Source organism: Salmo trutta, chromosome 25 (assembly GCF_901001165.1).
Source record: "Salmo trutta chromosome 25, fSalTru1.1, whole genome shotgun sequence".
NCBI classification, from domain to species: domain Eukaryota; kingdom Metazoa; phylum Chordata; class Actinopteri; order Salmoniformes; family Salmonidae; genus Salmo; species Salmo trutta.
The window spans coordinates 37,420,639-37,444,744 of NC_042981.1; the positions used below are offsets into that span (position 1 = coordinate 37,420,639).

Consider the following 24,106-nt stretch of genomic DNA (forward strand, 5'->3'; position numbering starts at 1 on the left):
TGTTTAAGGGCTATTTGACCAAGAAGGAGAGTGATGGAGTGCTGCATCAGATGACCTGGCCTCCACAATCACCTGACCTCAACCCCATTGAGATGGTTTGGGATGAGTTGGACCGCAGAGTGAAGGAAAAGCAGCTAACAAGTTATCAGCATATGTGGGAACACCTTCAAGACAGTTGGAAAAGCATTCCTCATGAAGCTGGTTGAGAGAATGCCAAGGGTGTGCAAAGCTGTCATAAAGGGTGACTACTTTGAAGAATCTAAAATCTAAAATATATTTTGATTAGTTTAAGACATTTTTGGTTAGTACATGATTCCATATGTGTTATTTCATAGTTTTGATGTCTTCACTATTATTCTTAGTAGAACCCACCTCTCAACAGTGTAGACTTTTAGGGGGTTTAAGGTAGCAACTTAATGCTTAAAGATATGATCACCAGTGATCAATAGTTAATAGATATGCTCACTTTCAAACTTAATTATTTCACCATTCAAATTTACCTCAAGGATTTTTTTTGGGGGGGTTGAGAAACAAATACTCTTTCAGGACATGTCAGTGACACAGCTGTGACTATGAATCCCCACGAGTCCCTCCTGTAGAGAGGCAGGTGTTTGTTCAGACAAATTTATCTCCTCTTCCTCCTTTCCACCTGCATCTTCCCAGGGTGCACCTCTTTAATTCAGCGTGCCCACTCTCATTTATGCCTAACGAGGAGACTAACGAGTTTACACCTCTAAGACGCCCCCTCACTCCCACCCTTCCTCTCTCTCCCTTCTTCATTTCACCTCCACTCTGTTACCTTCACGCTTGTTTAAACTAAAATGGTGGCTGGATCCCCTCTAGTCCCAGGGAGCTGCTTGTTTGTGTGTGTGTGTGTGTGTGTGTGTGTGTGTGTGTGTGTGTGTGTGTGTGTGTGTGTGTGTGTGTGTGTGTGTGTGTGTGTGTGTGTGTGTGTGTGTGTGTGTGTGTGTGTGTGTGTGTGTGTGTGTGTGTGTGTTGCTGTCCCGAAGTAAGATTTAATCTCTCCATTTCACGCACGCACGCACCAACACACGTACGCACGCACGCACCAACACACACACACACACCTCTTGTCTCACTTAGTATTCAACAGCAGCCCCTGCCCTCTCCTCTCTGTCATTTAAATTCCAATCTCTTCTCACTGCAAACTCTATCAGACTGTAGCAGGGGGTGGTAAATCTGAGAGCAGCGCTAAGAGAGTTATAGCGAGTTATAGTATAATACACACACACACACACACACACACACACACACACATCTCATAGAGAGTCATAGAGAGTTATAGATATGAAGGGAGAAAGTTGCTTACCCTGAAGCCATTCATTTCAGTGAAGTGACAGTTGGTCTCGTCTCTCCCACACAGGGCCAAAGTGTAACAGAGTGATTTCCGACCCTGCCTGTCTATTTTAAAAGTAATTTATACTGAATGACTCTACAGTAAGAGTATAGCTATATTAGCCCTGTGGAAAGTAGAGAGATGGAGAGAGAAAGTGAAAGAGGGACAGATTGGGAGTGACTACTCACTTCTCCATCTCTGTCTGTCTTCTCTCTTGGCCTATAGTATCTCTGTCTTTCTTTCTTCTCTCTTGGCCTATAGTATCTCTGTCTTTCTTTCTTCTCTCTTGGCCTATAGTATCTCTGTCTTTCTTTCTTCTCTCTTGGCCTATAGTATCTCTGTCTTTCTTTCTTCTCTCTTGGCCTATAGTATCTCTGTCTTTCTTTCTTCTCTCTTGGCCTATAGTATCTCTGTCTTTCTTTCTTCTCTCTTGGCCTATAGTATCTCTGTCTTTCTTTCTTCTCTCTTGGCCTATAGTATCTCTGTCTTATATACCTCTCTCTCTTTCTATCTTACACCTTCTCAATCTCTCTCCATCTCTCTCACAGATTGTATGTTTTAGTGCCAAGCTCTGTCATGTTATGGACTTACTTTGTTTCTTTTAAAGTTAGTATTTCCGTCAACACAGCCATTTCTGAACCAGCTCTCTATTTAAACCCTGACGTCTGGTGTGTGTGTGTGTGAGTTTCACTCCGTCAGAACTAGTTCCTATTGGCTTGCACGCACACACACAAACACACATGCACACAGGGTTCCTGCAGAGGAAATCACTCCTGGACTGACCTTCCTCACGGTGTGTTTGTTTGTTTGTGCGTGAGTGTGTGATGGGATTTCTACAGTGATCCCGTTCCTACCAGGCGTGAGCCAGACGTACCTCCGTCTCACCAGACCAGAGAGACAGGTGGGAGAGAGAGACGGAGATATCCCCTTTGATCTCTCTGATGTCTCCACGTAGGCTGTTTGACCCAGTTGCTCTGGTCCTAAATAAGGCTGTGGTTTGGGGATGTGTGTGGACAGTGTGTTTATTCCAACATGGAGGACAGTAACCATCTACAGGTGGCTGGAGTGTAAACCCACATCTAGTGGCAGATGGCCTATATGGCAAAGACAGAGAGTGTGGTGGTGTGTGTGTGTGTGCATGCGCACACGTTCGCATGTGTGTGTGTGTGTTTTGATTTGGGATGCATGGTGCGTTCACCAGCCAGGACTGCAGATGTTTTATGTACTGCCTGACTGGCTCTGTCTGCCCCAGAGAGGGAGGGAGACTGTATGAGGGGAAGAGGGTGAACGAGAGACAGAGAATGACAGACGTAGCGAGAGACTGAATTAGAGAAAGAGAGAAACAGGAAGAGGGGAGAGGAACGTCTGAGAAGCATTCCATACCTGCACACTAGCTTAGTGCCCACACCATTGTTTGTCGAAATTCGTGTTTTTCCTCCCTCCTTCCCTCCCTCCCTATTTCCCTCCCTCCTTCCCTCTGCCCTAGTCGTTTAACAGTGCTTATGTTGCCTAATAAGGCGAAACTTTCTGTTTGGATTGTAACAGACCTTCACCCACACACCAACAGGCAGACTGACACTGAACAGAACGTGTGTGCGCGTGTGCGTGTGCGTGTGAAAGACCAAAAACCACACAAACACACACACTCCATCCTCTCTGTCTTTGTGTGCTGAGGCATCAAAATGGATGGAGCTCAGTGACGTACAAATGCATTTCCTTTTGACAGACAGACCGACGAGGGACCGAGAATACAAATGGTACCAGGCCCGAAGCCTAGTGTCTCACTAAAGGTTACATAGTGTCACGTATAGATTACTGTACTGCGGCTCCACTGGCATGCTGAGGACGGGCTTTGGTTAAAGATGAGGACGGGAGCAGCGGAGATATGGACACCCAATTCTTGTCATTTGCAATCAGAGGAAAACACTACGAGTCACAGTGGAGAAGGTCTGCGGCATTCCACTGCTAGGAGGGAGAGCGGGAGAGAGCTGAGAGAAGGATGGAGGGAATGGGAAGGGAAAGGGATGGAGAGAGAGGTGTGAACACAGAGGTAGATAGAGAACGGGAGAGAGTGTGAGAGAGGGGAAGGGTCTTCTGTGGCATAGTGAGTTATGGGGGTTTCTGTGATTGACAGCACTACAGAGGTTGTAATAAAGCTCGGTCCCAGGAAAGTGTGTGTGTGTGTGTGTGTGCGTGCGTGCGTGCGTGTTTTATTTGTCACCTCCAGGCCTCTTGTCTACTTTCACAGGTTTTGACAGATATCTGGTTATTGACCAACTATCGCTCTCTCATTATATACACACACTCCTACCCAAGATTGTTGTCCATCGGTTTGGCTCGACCGTGGCTGTGTGCATGCGTGCGTGTGGCCTGAACCGTAAGACATTTTGGTATGGCATTGAATATCGGGCCAATGTGGCCTGGTCCATTTGTACGACAGCGTTACAACCAGTCAACGTGTCTGTGTAGCTGTTATGAGCAAGCTAGCTAGTGAGCACTAGATGACAAACTGGGGGAACGATAAAGGACTCCTTTTCCCATGACACCTCATGTCGCTCCTCTGCTCAGTGAACCACATCAGAATCTTTGAGAGTCGTGCAGTTTTCTAGCTGGTTCCGTTGTTAGAGAGCACGATCATTGAGATGAATATTGGTGCTGAAAAGAGAGGATGTTTTTTTATATATATGCCTGAGGAGGAGCTAGAGGCCTGTTTAGAGAATAGACACACACACACACACACACACACACACACACACACACACACACACACACACACACACAGTGCTTTGACTGTTGTTTTTGTACTGATTGCTTTCTCAGTGGCAGATCAACACAGTAGAGGTGTTGATTGTGTTTTGAGTTGCTCTATTTCTCTTCGTCTCCATACCTTTTCAAATGTCTTTTCTCTCAGTCTGGTCTCCCCACCTTTTCAAATGTCTTTTCTCTCAGTCTGGTCTCCCCACCTTTTCAAATGTCTTTTCTCTCAGTCTGGTCTCCCCCCTTTTCAAATGTCTTTTCTCTCAGTCTGGTCTCCCCCCCTTTTCAAATGTATTTTCTCTCAGTCTGGTCTCCCCACCTTTTCAAATGTCTTTTCTCTCAGTCTGGTCTCCCCACCTTTTCAAATGTCTTTTCTCTCAGTCTGGTCTCCCCACCTTTTCAAATGTCTTTTCTCTGTCTGGTCTCCCCACCTTTTCAAATGTCTTTTCTCTCAGTCTGGTCTCCCCACCTTTTCAAATGTCTTTTCTCTCAGTCTGGTCTCCCCACCTTTTCAAATGTATTTTCTCTCAGTCTGGTCTCCCCCCCTTTTCAAATGTCTTTTCTCTCAGTCTGGTCTCCCCCCCTTTTCAAATGTCTTTTCTCTCAGTCTGGTCTCCCCCCTTTTCAATTGTCTTTTCTCTGTCTGGTCTCCCCCCCTTTTCAAATGTCTTTTCTCTCAGTCTGGTCTCCCCACCTTTTCAAATGTATTTTCTCTCAGTCTGGTCTCCCCACCTTTTCAAATGTATTTTCTCTCAGTCTGGTCTCCCCACCTTTTCAAATGTCTTTTCTCTGTCTGGTCTCCCCCCCTTTTCAAATGTCTTTTCTCTCAGTCTGGTCTCCCCACCTTTTCAAATGTATTTTCTCTCAGTCTGGTCTCCCCACCTTTTCAAATGTATTTTCTCTCAGTCTGGTCTCCCCACCTTTTCAAATGTATTTTCTCTCAGTCTGGTCTCCCCCCCTTTTCAAATGTCTTTTCTCTCAGTCCGGTCTCCCCACCTTTTCAAATGTATTTTTTTCTCAGTCTGGTCTCCCCACCTTTTCAAATGTATTTTCTCTCAGTCTGGTCTCCCCACCTTTTCAAATGTATTTTCTCTCAGTCTGGTCTCCCCACCTTTTCAAATGTATTTTCTCTCAGTCTGGTCTCCCCCCCTTTTCAATTGTCTTTTCTCTGTCTGGTCTCCCCCCCTTTTCAAATGTCTTTTCTCTCAGTCTGGTCTCCCCCCCTTTTCAATTGTCTTTTCTCTGTCTGGTCTCCCCACCTTTTCAAATGTATTTTTTTCTCAGTCTGGTCTCCCCACCTTTTCAAATGTATTTTCTCTCAGTCTGGTCTCCCCCCCTTTTCAAATGTCTTTTCTCTCAGTCTGGTCTCCCCCCCTTTTCAAATGTATTTTCTCAGTCTGGTCTCCCCACCTTTTCAAATGTCTTTTCTCTCAGTCTGGTCTCCCCCCCTTTTCAAATGTATTTTCTCTCAGTCTGGTCTCCCCACCTTTTCAAATGTCTTTTCTCGCAGTCTGGTCTCCCCCCCTTTTCAAATGTCTTTTCTCTCAGTCTGGTCTCCCCACCTTTTCAAATGTCTTTTCTCTCAGTCTGGTCTCCCCACCTTTTCAAATGTCTTTTCTCTCAGTCTGGTCTCCCCCCCTTTTCAAATGTATTTTCTCTCAGTCTGGTCTCCCCACCTTTTCAAATGTCTTTTCTCTCAGTCTGGTCTCCCCACCTTTTCAAATGTCTTTTCTCTCAGTCTGGTCTCCCCACCTTTTCAAATGTCTTTTCTCTGTCTGGTCTCCCCCCCTTTTCAAATGTCTTTTCTCTCAGTCTGGTCTCCCCACCTTTTCAAATGTATTTTCTCTCAGTCTGGTCTCCCCACCTTTTCAAATGTATTTTCTCTCAGTCTGGTCTCCCCACCTTTTCAAATGTATTTTCTCTCAGTCTGGTCTCCCCCCCTTTTCAAATGTCTTTTCTCTCAGTCCGGTCTCCCCACCTTTTCAAATGTATTTTTTTCTCAGTCTGGTCTCCCCACCTTTTCAAATGTATTTTCTCTCAGTCTGGTCTCCCCCCCTTTTCAAATGTCTTTTCTCTCAGTCTGGTCTCCCCACCTTTTCAAATGTCTTTTCTCTCAGTCTGGTCTCCCCCCCTTTTCAAATGTATTTTCTCTCAGTCTGGTCTCCCCACCTTTTCAAATGTCTTTTCTCTCAGTCTGGTCTCCCCCCCTTTTCAAATGTCTTTTCTCTCAGTCTGGTCTCCCCACCTTTTCAAATGTCTTTTCTCTCAGTCTGGTCTCCCCACCTTTTCAAATGTCTTTTCTCTCAGTCTGGTCTCCCCACCTTTTCAAATGTCTTTTCTCTCAGTCTGGTCTCCCCACCTTTTCAAATGTATTTTCTCTCAGTCTGGTCTCCCCACCTTTTCAAATCTCTTTTCTCTCAGTCTGGTCTCCCCACCTTTTCAAATGTCTTTTCTCTCAGTCTGGTCTCCCCACCTTTTCAAATGTCTTTTCTCTGTCTGGTCTCCCCACCTTTTCAAATGTCTTTTCTCTCAGTCTGGTCTCCCCACCTTTTCAAATGTCTTTTCTCTCAGTCTGGTCTCCCCACCTTTTCAAATGTATTTTCTCAGTCTGGTCTCCCCACCTTTTCAAATGTATTTTCTCAGTCTGGTCTCCCCACCTTTTCAAATGTATTTTCTCTCAGTCTGGTCTCCCCACCTTTTCAAATGTATTTTCTCTCAGTCTGGTCTCCCCACCTTTTCAAATGTATTTTCTCTCAGTCTGGTCTCCCCACCTTTTCAAATGTATTTTCTCTCAGTCTGGTCTCCCCACCTTTTCAAATGTATTTTCTTTGAAACAGTGTTTCAAACAGCTCAGTATGTAGATCAACATTGTGTCCGTGTGTTTAGGCTTTGAAAAGACTTGCCTTTGTTACTGATATTAGGACTCAGGAACTTCAGTACAGCATGTTACTGGCAGTATCAAGCACCGTGTCTGTGAGTCTCTCTGAGTTTGAAGTCGACATTCTTCTCTCTTCTCTCTTTTGCGCTTTTTTTCTTTCTCTCCCCCTCTCACACGAATGCACACACACAATTTGAAACACAGAACTGGTTAGGATAGACAGGAAACAGATAGTGAGTTAGACAAGAACCAGACCTGAAGGAATGACTAGAGGAGGAAAATACTTTCATATCCATAGATGGACATACAGCAGACACACATGAACAGGAGAGTATTATATATGTTTCTGGGTGAGACACACACACACACACACACACGCACACACACTTCGTACTTGACAGTCTCTAAAGACACAAGCAGACAAACTCCCCTCCACTCCTTCACTCTTGACTTTCTCCGGACGGCAGCAGTGTGTCTTCGTTATAAACTCACTGACACACTCTTTTAAACAATCTCTCTCGGAGCATTTTCTCCTTATTTGGCAGACAGCATGAAGAGAGAGATTGGACATCACCTGCAGACGTTTCTATATTTCTTCTATTACCTCCATCTGTCCTGTCTTTGATCGACATATCTACATATGCTGTTTCTGTTATGAGGGATGACAGCCAGGCAGCTCCAGGTCTCATTTTATTGCAGTGGAATCATTTCCGTCGGGTTTCTTTATTTGTTTTATCTGGGGCCGTGGTAGTGTTGTCGGTACCTGAACAGTGGTGTATGTGTGTGACTCATTTGTTCTGTGTTCTTTCTCTGCAGCTTACATGTAATTGTTTCACCATCAGTGACGGGGAGCTACGAGAGATCGGAGTGGGACTCTACCCCAGGTAAGACAGACACACAGACAGAGACACAGACAGACACACACACACACACACAGGCACACACACACAGGCACACACACACACACACAGGCACACACACACGCACACACGCACACACACACACACACACACACACACACACACACACACACACACACACACACACACACACACACACACAGCAACATACAGTGCTTCCTGACAAAGCCTGGTGTTATAGTTGCATGTAATTACCAGAGAGTAGTGGTTAGTGGTTAGATCCTGACGTGTTAGGGCCTACCATTGGCTCTTAATGGGGGGGGGGGGGGGGGTTCCCCTGGCATCACCATTAACCCCTTACCCTCGTGGGAATTGGGTTATATGGACAGAGGGCTAAATTTCATTCTAATTTCATTCTTGCAGAACACATGTGAAATGACATGCATAACCATGATAGCAGTTAAAAGGGAATCGTTTGGAGATAATGGAGATAATGGAGATAATGGAGACATTATTAGACTAAAGGTGAGGACACATCAGTTCACCCGACACAAGACTGAATCCAAACGTTACACTGTTGATTTTAAGTGCATTTTACATTTACTGTACTTTTTGCCACATTTGTTGATAACAAAATCTGAAAATACTCTGGATACATTCAGTAACATGATAATAATATTCTTTGGGTAGGTGCAACATGAGACAAAAAACACCGAAAGGTTTAACTGGTGTTTCCAAGGGGCCACACACTTCTCCAAAGTGTGTCTGTTCCAATGTAATTTCAGTGCACTTTTATGACTCTAAGAATAGTCTTCAACTACAAAGTGCTTTTTTGAGCTCTCCTAGCTGTGCCGTGGAGGAACTAGAGCAAACACACTTTTGGTTGATTTGTTTGGAACACAACCCTTCAATCTCCCGCCTTTACACGTCTTACGGTTGTTGTTAACGCAATCCAAAAATGTATAAATCGCAATCTGGGTCAGGTGGGCATCATTCAAAAGCTTGTTCAATTACCTCTTCTCCAGGATGAACACATTATACTCAAATCTGTCTCTCCATCATCTGTCTCTCTCTTTCTCTGCCTTTCTCTGTCTGTCACTCTCTTTCGCTCTCTCCATCGCTAGACTGCTCTCTCTCTCTCTCTCTGTCTGTCACTCTCTTTCGCTCTCTCCATCGCTAGACTTCTCTCTCTCTCTCTCTCTCTCTCTCTCTCTCTCTCTCTCTCTGTCTGTCACTCTCTTTCGCTCTCTCCATCGCTAGACTTCTCTCTCTCTCTCTCTCTCTCTCTCTCTCTCTCTTTCTCTCTCTCTCTCTCTCTCTCTCTCTCTCTCTCGTGACTGACAACTGACCGCTCTTTGAGGCAGTCAGAGAGAGGGAGAGAGAGAGAGCGAGAGGGATGAATGGTTGTGAAATGATATGTTTATCAGTGTTGACATGTCAGATAATTATGTAGTTCAGATACAGGCGCTAGGAAGGCGCATTCTGTCCCACGGGGAGGGAGAGAGGAAGAGGGGGAGAAGGTTGTGAGAGAAAGAAAATACAAAAGTGATAGGTGTGTGTGTGTGTTATTGTCAGTGAACTAATCCATTGCGGAGGCCTAGTCTAAAAGCCAATTTATGCTTGTTTCTAAAATGTGGTCGGAGGCTCCATATAGAGAGTGTGACGCAATCGCGGAGCCTCCAGAGGCATGGAAAGGCCAAATCCAGCCCTGTACCACAGCGCCATTCGCCTCCCAAATTTTGTAACGATGCGGAGAGCACTGTATAGCTCCACATTGACGTGATTGGTTGACGGTAGGTTGGGGGCGGTACATCCTGTATAATATGGTATTTCTGATTGGCTTAACGCACCGTCGCTAAGGACCTACGGAGCTTCTCAAAGTAATGTTTTCTTCACCGCAAACAAAGTCTGTTTTTACATCCACGTAGAATTACAATAGTTCCTCAATGTATTTGAAAAAATCTTTCCAGCTTTCTCCATTTCAATAACCACTCAGCGTGAATGGGGAAAATGTCATCCAGTGGAAACGTCATTAAATAGGCTTCTTATTAGTGCTTGACTTGGACTTACAGAATGTTTCATGCAATGTTGCAAAATCGCTAGTGCAAGCTTCAGGCCAGACCCAACGTAATAGTTGTTGCAATGTTTCAAGTTCGACAGGCCATGTGTTGCCAATGTGATTTCTAGGATATTTATTTTTAATCAGGATATTTTCTACCTGCAGGCTGCAATGTTTTTATTTGTTGGCTTTATGTAGGCTATTTTTACATTGTTGGCAATGGCAATAGAAGTTACTTTTTAGGTTGGTATCATTTTCATTTAGATAGATAGAATTTTATATAGAATTTTAGAATAGAATTTAGATAGAATTTTCATTAAACTTTCTGGGATATCTCATAATTCAAATTTCTCAAACATACAACTATTATATCCCATTTTAAAGATACACTTCTCGTTAATCCAACCACGTTGTCCGATTTCAAAAAGGCTTTACGGCGAAAGCATAACATTAGATTATGTTAGGACAGCGCCTAGACAAGAAAAACCACACAACCATTTTCCAAGCAAGGAGAGGCTTCACAAAAAACAGAAATACAGCTAAAATTAATCACTAACCTTTGATGATCTTCATCCGATGGCACTCATAGGACTTCATGTTACACAACACATGTATGTTTTGATCGATAAAGTTCATATTTATATCCAAAAACCCCATTTTACATTGGCGTGTAATGTTCAGAAATGTTTTGCCTCCCAAAACATCCGGTGAATGAGCACATCAATTTACAGAAATACTCATCATAAACGTTGATAAAATATTGAACTGTTATTCAAAGAATTATAGATACACTTCTCCTTAATGCAACCGCTGTGTCAGATTTCAAAAAAGCTTTACAGCAAAAACACACTTTGCAATAATCTGAGTACGGCGCTCAGTCACAAAACCAAACCCGGCATTTTGTGGAGTCAACAAAACTCTGAAATAGCATTATAAATATTCACTTACCTTTGATGATCTTCATCGGAATGCACTCCCAGGAATCCCAGTTCCACAATAAATGTTCATTTGTATCGATAAAGTCCATCCTTTATGTCCAAATACCTCCATTTTGTTAGTGCGTTCAGTCGAGTAATCCAAATCCACTGCGCTCGCGCAGTGAGTTCAGATGAAAAGCCAAAAATGTATATTACAGTTCGTAGAAACATGTCAAACGATGTATAGAATCAATCTTTAGGATGTTTTTATCATAAATCTTCCATAATATTCCAACCGGACGATTCCTTTGTCTTCAAAAAAGAAAGGAACACAGCTAACTCTCATGTGAGCGTGCGCCACTGAGCTCATGTCATTTTCTCAGTCATCTGACTCCATATGCTCTTTTTCTCTCCCCATTCACAGTAGAAGCCTGAAACAACGTTCTAAAGACTGTTGACATCTAGTGGAAGCATTAGGAAGTGCAAAATGACCCCACAGAAACTGTATATGGCAACTTCAGGAGAGTAACGGCAGAATCTGCGAAAGCCAGCAGGAGAGTGGGAGGACAATAGTTGGGTCATGTTTTTTTTCTTCTGGTTATCTAGATCTCTGGCGCCCTCTTGAGGCATCAAACCGTAAGCTTAAAGCATCAGACAAGCTCAATGAACATACATTATTTTATTAAAATACATAGGGTGTGTCTATATATGGAAAAATACACGTTTAAACATTTTCTAGCGATCGATTGGTCGACAGAACAGACGACAGCCCTAGTGCGTGCACATGGACACGTGCACTGTAGAATATGCTGACTTGGGCGTGGCTTATGTTTGAGTGGAGGAGAGGAGTGGTTTTCTACAGCAGTTACACACACACACCACAAACACACACATCGCGTACACACACACACACACAGGACAGCGTAGTGGTATTCTGAAGCGTGATTCAGGCTAATCCCACTGTTCAGGTCTGATGAATATGGGGGATCAGGGCTGTCGCAATGCTGCATGTTATACTGACTACACACACACACACACACACACACACACACACACACACACACACACACTGCGTGCATACACTGCGTGCATACACCACAAACACACACATCGCGTACACATACACACAGATAGCAGACACACACTGCATACACACACACACACACACACACACACACACACACACACACAGAGGATTCTGCAGGTAGTCTCTAACCCTGGTTGTATATCTGGCTAAGGCAGCTTGTCAGATGGTCTGAGAGGGTTTAGCACAGCTTAGCCAGGCCTTCCTGCACTGCTAACACCGCTGTGTGTGTGTGTGTCTGTGTGTGTGTGTGTGTGTGTGTGTGTGTGTGAGACACATCCATAAAAGATGGGCTTCTACTTGACTATGCCCTGGCTATTGATATTTCTTGGTTGACTAGCAATGGGCGGTGCTTCCACCGGTTTGCAGAAGAGAGGTGGTTTCTCCTGACAAGTCTCTACCTCTATACTCACACTAACTTTATATTTATTTTAAATTATTTAATATCTAGCCTGTTTAATTTAGGAGTCCCTGTAATGTGCTGGCATGTTACTGCTACTTTCTACAATAACTTGGTCATGACTAGCTAATTAATTTGGCAGTTTTGTTTGGGTTTCTCTGTGCGTACAGTTGAAGTCAGAAGTTTACATACACCTTAGCCAAATACATTTAAACTCAGTTTTTCACAATTCCTGACATTTAATCCAAGTAAAAATTCCCAGTCTTAGGTCAGTTAGGATCACCACTTTCTTTTAAGAATGTGAAATGTCAGAATAATAGTAGAGAGAATGATTTATTTGAGCTTTTATTTCATTCATCACATTCACAGTGGGTCAGAGGTTTACATACTCAATTAGTATTTGGTAGCATTGCCTTTAAATTGTTTAACTTGGGTCAAACGTTTCAGGTAGCCTTCCACAAGCTTCCTACAATAAGTTGGGTGAATTTTGGCCCATTCCTCCTGACAGAGCTGGTGTAACTGAGTCAGGTTTGTAGGCCTCCTTGCTCGCGCACACTTTTTCAGTTCTACCCACAAATATTCTATAGGATTGAGGTCAGGGCTTTGTGATGGCCACTCCAATACCTTGACTTTGTTGTCCTTAAGCCATTTTTGCCACAACTTTGGAAGTATGCTTGGGGTCGTTGGCCATTTGGAAGACCCATTTGCGACCAAGCTTTAACTTCCTGACTGATGTCTTGAGATGTTGCTTCAATATATCCACATAATTGTCCTTCCTCATGACGCCATCTATTTTGTGAAGTGCACCAGTCCCTCCTGCAGCAAAGCACCCCCACAACATCATGCTTCCACCCGCGTGTTTCACGGTTGGGATGGTGTTCTTCGTCTTGCAAGCATCCCCCTTTTTCCTCCAAACATAACGATGGTCATTATGGCCAAACAGTTCTATTTTTGTTTCATCAAACCAGAGGACATTTCTCCAAAAAGTAAGATCTTTGTCTCCATGTGCAGTTGCAAACCATAGTCAGGCTTTTTATGGTGGTTTTGGAGCAGTGGCTTCTTCCTTGCTGAGCGGTCTTTCAGGTTATGTCGATATAGGACTCGTTTTACTGTGGATATAGATACTTTTGTACCTGTTTCCTCCAGCATCTTCACAAGGTCCTTTGCTGTTGGTCTGGGATTGATTTGCACTTTTCGCACCAAAGTACGTTCATCTCTAGGAGACAGAACACGTCTCCTTCCTGAGCGGTATGACGGCTGCGTGGTCCCATGGTGTTTATACTTGTGTACTATTGTTTGTACAGATGAACGTGGTACCTTCAGGCGTTTGGAAATTGCTCCCAAGGATGAACCAGACTTGTGGAGGTCTACAATTTTTTTCTGAGGTCTTGGCTGATTTATTTAGATTTTCCCATGATGTCAAGCAAAGAGGAACTGAGTTTGAAGGTAGGCCTTGAAATACATCCACAGGTAAAATTATGTGGATATATTGAAACAACATCTCAAGTAGAGGTCGACCGATTAATCGGAATGGCCGATTAATTAGGGCCGATTTCAAGTTTTCATAACAATCGGTAATCAGCATTTTTGGACACCGATTGTGGCCGATTACATTGCACTCCACGAGGGGCCTGCGTGGCAGACTGACTACCTGTTACAGGAGTGCAGCAAGAAGCCAAGGTAAGTTGTTAGCTAGCATTAAACTTATATTATAAAAAACAATCAATCTTAACATAATCACTAGTTAACTACACATGGTTGATTATATTACTAGTTTATCTAGCTTGTCCTGCGTTGCATATAATCAATGCGGTGCCTGTTAATTTCTCATCGAATCAGAGCCTACTTCGCCAAACGGGTGATGATTTAACAAGCGCACTCGCGAAAAGAGCACTGTCATTGCACCAATGTGTACCTAACCATAAACATCAATGCCTTTCTTTAAAATCAATATGCAAGTATTTATTTTTAAACCTGCATATTTAGTTAATATTGCCTGCAAACATGAATTTCTTTTAACTAGGGAAATTGTGTCACTTCTCTTTGTTCCGTGCAAGCAGAGTCAGGGTATATGCAGCAGTTTGGGCCGCCTGGCTCGTTGCGAACTGTGTGAAGACCATTTCTTCCTAACAAAGACCGTAATTAATTTGCCAGAATTTTACATAATTTTGACATAACATTGAAGGTTGTGCATTGTAACAGCAATATTTAGACTTATGGATGCCACCCGTTAGATAAAATACGGAACGGTTCCGTATTTCACTGAAAGAATAAACGTTTTGTTTTCGAAATTATAGTTTCCGGATTTGACCATATTAATGACCTAAGGCTCGTATTTCTGTGTCTTATTATGTTATAATTAAGTCTATGATTTGATATTTGATAGAGCAGTCTGAGCGGTGGTAGGCAGCAGCAGGCTCGTAAGCATTCATTCAAACAGCACTTTCTTGCGTTTGCCAGCAGCTCTTCGCTGTGCTTTAAGCATTGAGCTGGTTATGACTTCAAGCTGATGTGAAATGGCTAGCTAGTTAGCTGGGTGCATGCTAATAGCGTTTCAATCGGTGACGTCACTCGCTCTGAGACCTTGAAGTAGTTGTTCCCGTTACCCATCGCTTTTGTGGAGCGATGGGTAACGAAGCTTCGAGGGTGGCTATCGTCGATGTGTTCCTGGTTCGAGCCCAGGTAGGGGCGAGGAGAGGGATGGAAGTTATACTGTTACACTGGCAATACTAAAGTGCCTATAAGAACATCAAATAGTCCTATAATTCCTATAATAACTACAACCTACAACTTCTTACCTGGGAATATTGAAGACTCATGTTTAAAGGAACCACCAGCTTTCATATGTTCTCATGTTCTGAGCAAGGAACTTAAACGTTAGCTTTCTTACATGGCACATATTTCACTTTTACTTTCTTCTCCAACACTTTGTTTTTGCATTATTTAAACCAAATTGAACATGTTTCATAATTTATTTGAGGCTAATTTGATATTATTCATGTATTATATTTAGTTAAAATAAAAGTGTTCATTCTGTATTATTGTAATTGTCATTATAATTATTATTTATTTATTTTTTAAATCGGCCGATTAATTGGCATCGGCTTTTTTTCGCCCCCCAATAATCGGTATCGGTATCGGTGGTGAGAAAAAAAATCATAATCGGTCGACCTCTAATCTCAAGACATCAGTCAGGAAGTTAAAGCTTGGTTGCAAATGGGTCTTCCAAATGGACAGTGACCCCAAGCATACTTCCAAAGTTGTTTAGGACAACAAAGTCAAGGTATTGGAGTGGCCATCACAAAGCCCTGACCTCAAATCTATAGAACTGAAAAAGCATGTGCGAGCAAGGAGGCCAACAAAACTGACTCAGTTACACCAGCTATGTCAGGAGGAGTGGGACAAAATTTACTCAACTTATTATGGGAAGCTTGTGGAAGGCTACCCGAAACATTTGACCCAAGTTGAACAATTTAAAGGCAATACTACCAAATATTAATTGAGTGTGTGTAAACTTCTGGCCCACTGGGAATGTGATGAATGAAATAAAAGCTGAAATAAATCATTCTCTCTGCTATTATTCTGACATTTCACATTCTTAAAATAAAGTGGTGATCCTAACTGACCTAAGACAGGGAATTTTTACTTGGATTACATGTCAGGAATTGTGAAAAACTAAGTTTAAATGTATTTGGCTAAGGTGTGTAAACTTCTGACTTCAGCTGTATGTGTGTATGTTTCAGAGGTGTCGTGCCCGTAGGTGGCACAGGGGCATGTGCACCCTCAGATTTGTCCTGTTTAAAATATTTTTAGTGCCTCTGGAAAGTATTCAGACCGCTTGACTTTTTCCACGTTGTTACGTTACAGCCTTATTCTAAAATGGATTTAAAAAATAGAATTCTCAGCAATCCATACACAATACCCCATAATGACAAAGCGAAAACAGGTTTTTAGAAATGTTTGCAATTGTGTTAAATACAAAAAAAACAGAAATTCTTCATTTACATAAGTATTCAGGCCCTTTGCTTTTGGACTCGAAATTGAGCTCAGGTGCATCCTGTTTCCATGTATCACCCTTGAGTCCACCTGTGGTAAATTCAATTGATTGGACATGATTTGGAAAGACACACATCTGTTTATATAAGGTCCCACAGTTGACAGTGCATGTCAGAGCAAAAGCCAAGCCATGAGGTCCAAGGAATTGTTCGTAGATCTACGAGACAGGATTGTGTTGAGGCACAGATCTGGCGAAGGGTACCAAAAAATGTCTGCAACATTGCAGGTCCCTAAGAACACAGTGGCCTCCATCATTCTTAAATGGAAGAAGTTTGGAACAACCAAGATTCTTCCTAGAGCTGGTTGTCCGGCCAAACTGAGCAACTGGGGGAGAAGGGCCTTGGTCGGGGAGGTGGCCAAGAAGCCAATGGTCACTCTGACAGAGCTCTAGAGTTCCTCTGTGGAGATGGGAGAACATTCCAGAAGGACAACCATCTCTGCAGCAAACCACCAATCAGGCCTTTATGGTAGAGTAGCCAGACGGAAGGCACTCCTCAGTAAAGGCACATGACAGTCCATTTGGAGATTGACTAAAGGCACTGAAAGACTCTCAGACCATGAGAAACAAGATTCTCTGGTCTGATGAAACCAAGACAACTCTTTGGCCTGAATGCCAAGCGTCACATCTGGAGGAAACCTGGCACCATCCCTACGGTGAAGCATGGTGGTGGCAGCGTCATGCTGTGGGGATGTTTTTCAGGAGGTAGGGACTGGGAGTAGTCAGGATCGAGGCAAAGAGGAACGGAGCAAAGTACAGAAAAATCCATCATGAAAACCTGTTCCAGAGCGCTCAGGACCTCAGACTGGGGCGAAGGTTCAACTTCCAACAGAACAATGACCCTAAGCACACATCCAAGACTACGTAGCAGTGGCTTCGGGACAAGTGTCTGAATGTCCTTGAGTGGGCCAGCCAGAGCCCGGACTTGAACCCGATCGAACATCTCTGGAGAGACCTGAAAATAGCTGTGCAGCAACTTTCCCTCTCCAACCTGACTGAGCTTGAGAGGATCTGCAGAGAAGAATGTGGGAAAATCCCCAAATACAGGTGTGCCCCCAAGCCATAATACTCCAGAACAGGTAATCAAATGGCTACCCGTCCTATTTGTATTGTGTGCCCCCCCCCCCCTCTTTTTACGCTGCTGCTACTCTCTGTTTATCATATATGCATAGTCACTTTAACTATACATTCATGTACATTTGGGCCGACCAACCAGCGCTAACCGGGCTATCTGCATTGTGTCCCACCCACCACCCGCCAACCCCTCTTTTACGCTACTGCTACTCTCTGTTCATCATATATGCATAGTCACTTTAACCATATCTACATGTACATACTACCTCAATCAGCCTGACTGACTGGTGTCTGTATGTGGCCTCATTACTTTTATAGCTTCGCTACTGTATATAGCCTGTCTTTTTACTGTTGTTTTATTTCTTTACTTACCTATTGTTCACCTAATACCTTTTTTGCACTATTGGTTAGAGCCTGTAAGTAAGCATTTCACTGTAAGGTCTACACCTGTTGTATTCAGCTTACGTGACAAATAATCTTTGATTTGATTTGCCTAGCTTGTAGCGTCATACCCAAGAAGACTCCATGCTGTAATCGCTGCCAAAGTTGCTTCAATATTAGTACTGTGTAAAGGGTCTGAATAATTTTGTAAATGTAATATTTCAGTTTGCGACAATTTCAAAAAAACTGTTTTTGCTTTGTTATTATGGAGTATTGTGTGTAGATTGATGAGGAAATAAGAATAAGGCTGTAACGTAACAAAAATGTGGAAAAAGTGAAGGGGTCTGAATACTTTCAGAAGGTACCGTATATATATATTTTCTCTGTAATATTACTAGCCATCAAGTAATTTTATGAAGTTGGCTTTAGCTAGCCCAGCTAGGTTTCCAATCTCCCAACCTCATAACTTGCTACCAAGAAGCCATTTCGGGCTATCAATTCAGTTATTTATACAAGCTAGCTACTACTCTATCTTAGCTGGCATGCCTGTTGGTAGACTTTAGAAAAGCAAGCATTTACTGATTATACTGAATAAAATTCACATTCCTTCAAATCTTTTATCCAGATTTGACCAGAGATGCATATTTAGTTTATTTAAAAAAAAGAACAACCAGTCAGGAGGATACAGGCAGTTCAAAAGGTATGCTTAGATATGGAGAAAAATAAGCATATTTACATAGAATTAAGCATAACGGTTATGGCTCTAGGTTGCAGGACAAATTTGTTTCAGGTGTTTGAAAAATACAAAATTCTCCTTCCGGACCACCCCTCAGCCATCCACATGTACTTTGTGCCCTCTCATATTTTTGTGGTGCCCTGGTGTGTTTTGTGTGTACTTATGAGGTCTGATAAAGTTAGCAAACCAAAAAAGTATTGAATTAGTCTTGATCTTGGGAAGGTTGGCACGCACACACACACACACACACCAGATCTATTGTTTCTACAGCACTGCGTTGCAACAGATCGGAAGTAGGCTGTACTATGCAGTCATTATTAGCATGTTTGATCAAGTTTAGCTAATTAATCCAGTTAATATGCTAATGAGGAATATCCATTTGAAAAGAAGTTGCGCTGTTAGATTTTTCATTGATATTCATCACATGCCTTTACATAGAACAATGCCACGGGCTTACTGATCAAGAAACACACACACACTGAATATGATAAAAGATAAGGAGCGCTTCATAGAAAGCAGAATAACTGCTGCAGTCAAGCGATAGCTGACACCACACACTGTCTAATTATCTGTGTCAAGTGCTGTTGACAATAAATGCATTATCTCATTTAAAGCTAGAATCCTTAATTGAAACAATAACAAAGCGACCTCCCTGCCCCTATTTTGCTAAAAAAAAACGAAGAGATTGTCACATCCTGACCAGTAAAGGGGTCATTTGTCATTGTAGTATGGTCAGGGCGTGGCAGGGGGTGTTGTTTTTGTGTGTTTTGGGTTGGTTTATTTAGAGGGGATTTGTTCTAGTTTTCATTTTCTATGTTCGTTTTCCATGTGTGGCCGAGTATGGTTTCCAATGCAGCCCTTTTTTCCTTTGGGTTTGTGGGTGGTTGTTATCGGTATAGCCTATGTGCCTTATGGAACTGTTTCGTCGTTTGTTTATTTTGTTTGAGTGTTCTCTCTAAATAAAGAAAGAAGATGAGCACTATACCCGCTGCGCCTTGGTCTGTCCCTTACGACGTATATGACAGGGATGTAATAGGGGTTATTTGTTACTGTAGTTTGGTCAGGACGTGGCAGAGGGTATTTGTTTTATGTGGTTCGGGGGGGTTGTGTGTTTAGTGTTGTGTTTGATTTATTATTCCGGGTTTTGGGCACTGGTCTATGTTAATGTATTTCTATGTTTAGTCTAGTTCTTTGTATTTCTATGTTTAGTTAATTGGGGATTGGACTCTCAATTGGAGGCAGGGGTTTTCTAGTTGCCTCTGATTGAGGGTCCTATATATAGGTATGTGTTTGTTTTAGTGTTTTGTGGGAGATTGTGCTGTGTATAGCTTTGTGCCTTACCGGCCTGTTATTAGTCGTTGTGTTTTTTGGTGTACGTGTTGTTTTGGTTCACCTTCTTGACCATTTAAATAAAAGAAGATGAGTGCACATTTCCCCGCTGCGTCTTGGTCCACTTTACCCTACGACAACCGTGACAGGATGGGGCTGGAGAAATGTAACCGCTCTCAAATTCGTAGAGAGCTCTATGGATGCGAGGACTGACCATCAATGATATCAAATGTATTAGGGATGTAACGATTCACCGATACACATCGGTCCCCTGTGCAAATGTTTAAGGTATGAGTACATATGAGCCCAAACCGATCTAAATGAAGCGTGCATTTGTCACGTCCTGGCCAGTATAAGGGTTAATTAGGATTGTAGTTTGGTCAGGACGTGGCAGAGGGTATTTGTTTTATGTGGTTCAGGGTGGTGTGTTTGTTTAAAGGGTGTTTGATTTAGTATTTCCGGGTTTTTGGTTGATGGTCTATGTTTATGTATTTCTATGTGTAGTCTGGTGAGTGTGTTTCTATGTTGTGTTAATTGGGGTGGACTTCCAATTGAAGGCAGCTGTTTGGTGTTGCCTTTGATTGGAAGTCCTATATTAGTTGGGTGTGTTTGTTTGTTTAATTGTGGGAGATTGTTCTGTGTGTAAGCCTTATGCTTTGCCAGACTGTTTTGTTGTTAGTGGTTTCGTTTTGTTGTTTTGGAATGTTCGTTTTGATTTAATAAATGTTCAAAAATGAACAACTGCATGCCTGCTGCGTTTTGGTCCTCCTTCACCGACGACAACCGTGACAGCATTGATCAGAAAACCAATTAAAACATTCCAATTAGCAGGTTCACTAATGTTTTTTACTCCTATTGTTTTATTCAGAAAATACTTCTTATCTGTTGTGACTGAATTGATGCATCCTCCCCTTCAGTTCAGTAGCCTATTTAATTTATATGCATGTAACAGCATATGGCTGTAGTGGAGCAGGTTGAGAGCTTCAACTTCCTTGGTGTCTACATCACCAACAAACTATCATGGTCCAAACACACTAAGACAGTTGTGAAGAAGGCACGACAAAACCTATTCCCCCTCAGGAGACTGAAAAGATTTGGCATGGGTCCTCAGATCCTCAAAAGTTTCTGCAGCTGCACCATCGAGAGCATCCTGACTGGTTGCATCACTGCCTGGTATGGCAACTGCTCGGCCTCCAACCGCAAGGCACTACAGAGGATAGTGCGTACGGCCCGGTAAATCACTGGGGCCAAGCTTCCTGCCACCCAGGATCTCTATATCAGGCGGTGTCAGAGGAAGGCCCTAAAAATTGTCAAAGACTCCAGCCACCCTAGCCATAGACTGTTCTCTCTGCTACCGCATGGCAAGCGGTACCGGCGCGCCAAGTCAAGGTCCAAAAGGCTTCTTAACAGCTTCTACCCCAAGACTCCTGAACAGCTAATCAAAGGGCTACCCAGACCCCTTTGTTATGCTGCTGCTACTCTCTGTTCATAATCTATGCGTAGTCACTTTAACTCTACCTCCATGTACATATTACCTCAATTACCCCAACTAACCGGTGCCCCCGCACATTGACTCTGTACCTGTACCCTCATATAAAGCCTCACTTGTTATTTTACTGCTGCTGTTTAATTATTTGTTACTTTTATTTTATATTTTCTGCTTATCTATTTTTTACTTAACTTATTTTTTCATTTTTTTCTTAACTTCTTAAAGCATTGTTGTTTAAGGGGTTGTTGGTTAAAGTATTTCACTGTAAGGTATTTGGCGCAACTAAAATGTATTTGATATTTCCAATATATTTATTTTATATACAGTTGAAGTCGGAAGTTTACATACACTTAGGTTAGAGTTATTAAAACTCGTTTTTCAACCACTCCACAAATTTCTTGTTAACAAACTATAGTTTTGGCAAGTCGGTTAGGACACCAACTTAGTGCATGACTGTCACGTCCTGACCAGCAGAGGGAGTAGTTGTTTAGTATTTGGTCAGGACGTGGCAGAAGTTGTGTGTTGTATGTAGTTTCTAGTTATTCTGTTTCTGTGTTAGTCTTGTGACTCCCGATCAGGAACAGCTGGATATTTTTACATTTACATTTTAGTCATTTAGCAGACGCTCTTATCCAGAGCGACTTACAGTAGTGAATGCATACATTTCATTTCATACATTTTTTTTTTCCTGTGCTGGCCCCCCGTGGGAATCCAACCCACAACCCTGGCGTTGCAAACACCATGCTCTACCAACTGAGCTACAGGGAAGGCTGTATCGTTGTTCCTGATTGGGAGTCATATATTAGGTGTGTGTTTTTCTCTTGGGGTTGTGGGTTGTTTTATTTTACACTGCTAGATTTATGTATAGCCTGTAAAACTGTCACCATTTCATTCGTGTTTATTGTTTTGTCCGTGTACATCATAATTTATTAAAAATGATGTTGAGCACGCAATCCGCTGCGTATTGGTCCACTTTTTCTGACAGTGATTTTGAGATATCTTCAGACGAAGGAGAATATCGTGACAGAACAACACACCGTAAAAGGACCAAGCAGCGGAGGAAATCTGGTGAGGACTGGGGGAAACACGGCTGGTAAGGGAGCCCGAGAGGCAGCCCCAATAATTTTTTGGGGGGGTCACAAGGGTAGTTTGGCTGGGCGTGGATGGAGCCCCAGGCCAGCTCCCCGTACCCTTTTTGGGCAGAGACATACTGGACAGGTCCCGTGCTTTGGGGTGATGGGTGCTGTGGCGAGGCCGGGTATTTTCAGGCCGGTATGCGCAGTACCAGCGCCCCGCATGTGCCAGGGGAAAGTGGGCATCCAGCCAGTAGGGGTGATGCCAGTCCTGCGCTCGAGACCGCCAGTGCGCCTCTACGGTCCAGTGTTTCCCGCTACACGCACTAGCCAAGAGGTGCGTGTCTCCACGTGCCAGCCCCATGCATCAGGCTTTTAGTGCGTCAGCCCAGCCTCGCCAGTCTGGAGCCGCCAGAGCCGCCCGCCAGTCTGTAGCCGCCAGAACCGCCCGCCAGTCTGGAGCCGCCAGAGCCGCCCGCCAGTCTTGAGCCGCCAGAGCCGCCCGCCAGTCTGGAGCCGCCAGAGCCGCCCGCCAGTCTGGAGCCGCCAGAGCCGCCCGCCAGTCTGGAGCCGCCAGAACCGCCCGCCAGTCTGGAGCCGCCAGAGCCGCCCGCCAGTCTTGAGCCGCCAGAGCCGCCCGCCAGTCTGGAGCCGCCAGAGCCGCCCGCCAGTCTGGAGCCGCCAGAGCCGCCCGCCAGTCTGGAGCCGCCAGAACCGCCCGCCAGTCTGGAGCCGCCAGAGCCGCCCGCCAGTCTGGAGCCACCAGGGTCATAAGCCAGGCAAGCGCAGCAAGAGTCGCCCGTCAGCCGGGCGCAGCCAGGGTTGCCTACCAGTCCTCAGACGCGGCCAGGGGCGCCACCTAAGTGGGCGACGCCAAGGGTGGAGCGGGGTCCACATCCCGCACCTGAGCCGCCTCCAATATAGGTGGGTTGGGGAGGGGGGGTGTAGCACAGGTGCCGTCGTTGACGGCAGCCACCCTCCCTTCCCTCCCCTTTTTGTTTAAGTTTTTTTTTTGTAGTAGTATTGGGGGATTTTTTTGTGTGTTTTCTTTTAAGGTGCATTCCGGGGTCTGCACCTTTAGGGGGGGGGTACTGTCACGTCCTGACCAGCAGAGGGAGTAGTTGTTTAGTATTTGGTCAGAAGTTGTGTGTTGTATGTAGTTTCTAGTTGTTCCGTTTCTGTGTTAGTCTTGTGACTCCCGATCAGGAACAGCTGGATATCGTTGTTCTTGATTGGGAGTCATATATTAGGTGTGTGTTTTTCTCTTGGGGTTGTGGGTTGTTTTATTTTACACTACTAGATTTATGTATAGCCTGTAAAACTGTCACCGTTTCATTCGTGTTTATTGTTTTGTCCGTGTACATCATAATTTATTAAAAATGATGTTGAGCACACAATCCGCTGCGTATTTGTCCACTTTTTCTGACAGTGATTTTGAGATATCCTCAGACGAAGGAGAATATCGTGACTATGACACAAGTAATTTTTCCAACAGTTGTTTACAGACAGAATATTTCACTTATAATTCACTGTATCACAATTTAAGTGGTTCAGAAGTTTACATACACTAAGTTGGCTGTGCCTTTAAACAGCTTGGAAAATTCCAGAAAATGGTGTCATGGCTTTAGAAGCTTCTGCTAGGCTAATTGACATAATTT

At 43.6% G+C, this 24,106-nt stretch overlaps 1 protein-coding gene across 2 annotated transcripts in view; it reads left to right on the plus strand.

The window, feature by feature from the left end:
- smyd3 (SET and MYND domain containing 3) overlaps positions 1–24,106 on the plus strand; it is a 206,243-nt gene that overhangs the window by 116,072 nt on the left and 66,065 nt on the right. For both annotated transcript variants that reach the window (XM_029713882.1, XM_029713881.1), the window contains exon 6: positions 7,809–7,876. In XM_029713882.1, coding sequence (XP_029569742.1) covers positions 7,809–7,876 — 68 coding nt within the window. The remainder of the gene's footprint in view (positions 1–7,808; positions 7,877–24,106) is intronic.